This window comes from Pinus tabuliformis, chromosome 5_2 (assembly GCF_031772625.1).
Source record: "Pinus tabuliformis cultivar Carrire ecotype Pingquan chromosome 5_2, CPIR1, whole genome shotgun sequence".
Classification (NCBI taxonomy): domain Eukaryota; kingdom Viridiplantae; phylum Streptophyta; class Pinopsida; order Pinales; family Pinaceae; genus Pinus; species Pinus tabuliformis.
Window position 1 is genome coordinate 571,829,723 of NC_142306.1, and position 2,414 is coordinate 571,832,136.

General features: G+C 36.8%; 1 protein-coding gene across 1 annotated transcript; it reads left to right on the top strand.

Annotated features, from left to right (window-relative positions):
- The first annotated feature begins 519 nt into the window (after nt 1-519).
- Nucleotides 520-1,257, top strand: LOC149160259 (organic cation/carnitine transporter 1-like). The gene has a single exon (XM_089434556.1). The coding sequence runs from the start codon at nt 520-522 to the stop codon at nt 1,255-1,257; it is 738 nt and encodes a 245-aa protein (XP_089290682.1).
- Nucleotides 1,258-2,414: the final 1,157 nt, after the last annotated feature.

A 2,414-nucleotide genomic window follows, 5' to 3' on the forward strand; every position in this document is an offset into this window, starting at 1 on the left:
AAAAACAAAACAAAAAAAAATAGAAGGAGATTATCCAATGATACTTATGTTGATGGTAATTTAGCAAAACCGTGGCTGCGGTATATTCCATCTATGCAGCATCTCGTTTGCAATGTGTTTTTTTTAAATATCCGTCAATATAAATGAAGACGGAGAGGCAGGCCCGAGTAGCCATGTAATCAAGTTTTGATAATCTGCAATCGGGATAAGGTTGTCTTTCTGCCATCTAACATTTCCTTAGTGAGTGCACGTTTCCCGTGCCGGTGTAGTGTTCGTTGAGGCATAAATAAATTGAGTTGTCTTTAGTGTGACTTTTTGGACTTTCCTGTGCCGGAATTCGACGAAAAATTTTGAGGTGAAATCTTGATTTGTGTTAGTTAAACTAGTTTTTTGACTGTATATATAGATTCAACACCCTAAAAACCCCTAGGGAACTTCAATTGTGAGAGATTACCCATCAAACATGTGATTTAAATAAATCCTCACCGAATTTTAAAGAAATTAGACATTCTTAAAAAGATGGCTGCCTGGAACGGTAAGTGTCTGCCCGAAAACGTTCCGATAAGTTCGGCCTATACAGAGGGAGCCAAATATTCGGCCCCTGCGATTATCAATATGTTAAAAGTGCCGTGGGTGCGAAGGAGAATTGTGGGCATATCGGCTGCTGGAATCATGGTCGGCTTGGTGTACTACGGCCTGACGCTTAACGTGAGGAATATGAAGGTGAATCCGTATATGAGCACCGCACTCAATGCTTTCATTGAGATCCCGGCCATATGCGTCAGAAATATCCTGCTTCCGAGAGTCGATCGACGGATTCTTATATCGATTTCTTGTATCACCTGCACTTTGTGTTGCATTGCTTCTGCAGTGTTGTGTGCGTGGGATATTGGGTGGATGCAGATGGTAGCAGAAACAATGGGGTTTTGGGCAATTTGTGTGTCATTTGATGTATTGTATATATTCTGTTTGGAATTATTTGCTACAAATGTAAGGAGCGCAGCTGTTGGTACGATGAGGCAGGCCATAATGGCAGGTGCTGCCATCACCCCTGCCATCTCTGTGATGGGGAGAAGACGATCTTGGGTTTCATTTGTGGCGTTGGGAGCGTTTGCTATGTGGGGTGGACTCCTGGTTCTGCTTCTCCCCGAGACCAGAAATCATCCGCTTTATGAAACGCTGGAAGAGCAGGAGGTGGAAGAAGCCAAAATGATGAATGGCCAGATACAGGAGCCCAATCCTCCATTAATGGCCTAAGAAGTAGCTTTCCACACCTAGATAATATTCTACCTGGATAATATATCTATATTCTGTCAGATAAGGAGCGGTTTGTCATGGTATATGATGAGGGAAGGTTTATTATCTACCTGGATAATATTCTGTCAGATGAGGAGAGGTTTATGGCTTCCACCATGTTGAAAAATCTCTGCCACCTCCACATATTTTAACTCACATTATGCCACGATGCTATCACTATATTTTTCGTTCTAATTTAACATTAATCATGTTGAAAATCTCTGTCAAGCATCCTTTGTCCCAAAGGCCACAATACAAATCTCATATATATGAATCATTCTATAATCAGTGTAAGACTTTTCAGAATGCTTCCAAACCTTTGGAGGTTTCCCCGAAGAACATATTTAAAAATATATTATTGATGGTATAATTTTAAAATTAAAATTATTTTATTTTATTAATTAAAAAAATTAGACATCCAATAATAACAATGTATATGAATATGTTCGTGTAACTATAATCATATTCTGAATATAATTAGTGCAATCACAGGAGGTATGAGATGCTTTTAAATTAGGGACAGAAATTATTTATTTTCTAAAGATAATTAGTGGAATTATAGGAAGTACGAGATGTTTTTAAATTAGCAACAAAGAAATTATTTCTTTTCTAAACATAATTAGTGCAATTATCGAGGAGGTACGAGATGTTTTTAAATTGGTGAAATGAAATTATTTATTTCAGAGGGAAAGTGGGTTATGATGGCATTTTTAATTCATTTTCACAGCCGACTTGTCTCGAACATTGGAGAAAAGCTGGCATATCTTTTAGGCGATGACTCACCAAATTGATATATTATTGAAACATGAGTTCATGTATTTTTAGGACAAGATGAAGAACCAGATTCAAACATAGTTTAAATAGAGAGATCATTCAAACAGTTAGAAAAAAACAGTTATAATTGACCAGAACAATTAAATTTGGCCATAGAGACAGGATAACAGTTATAATTGACCAGAACAATTAAATTTGGCCATAGAGACAGGATAACAGTTATATTTAACTGGTCCAAGAGACAGTTAATTCATTAATTAATTTGTTTGATATAAAAATTGGTGAAATGAAATTATTTATTTCACAGGGAAAGTGGGTTATGATGGCATTTTTAATTCATTTTC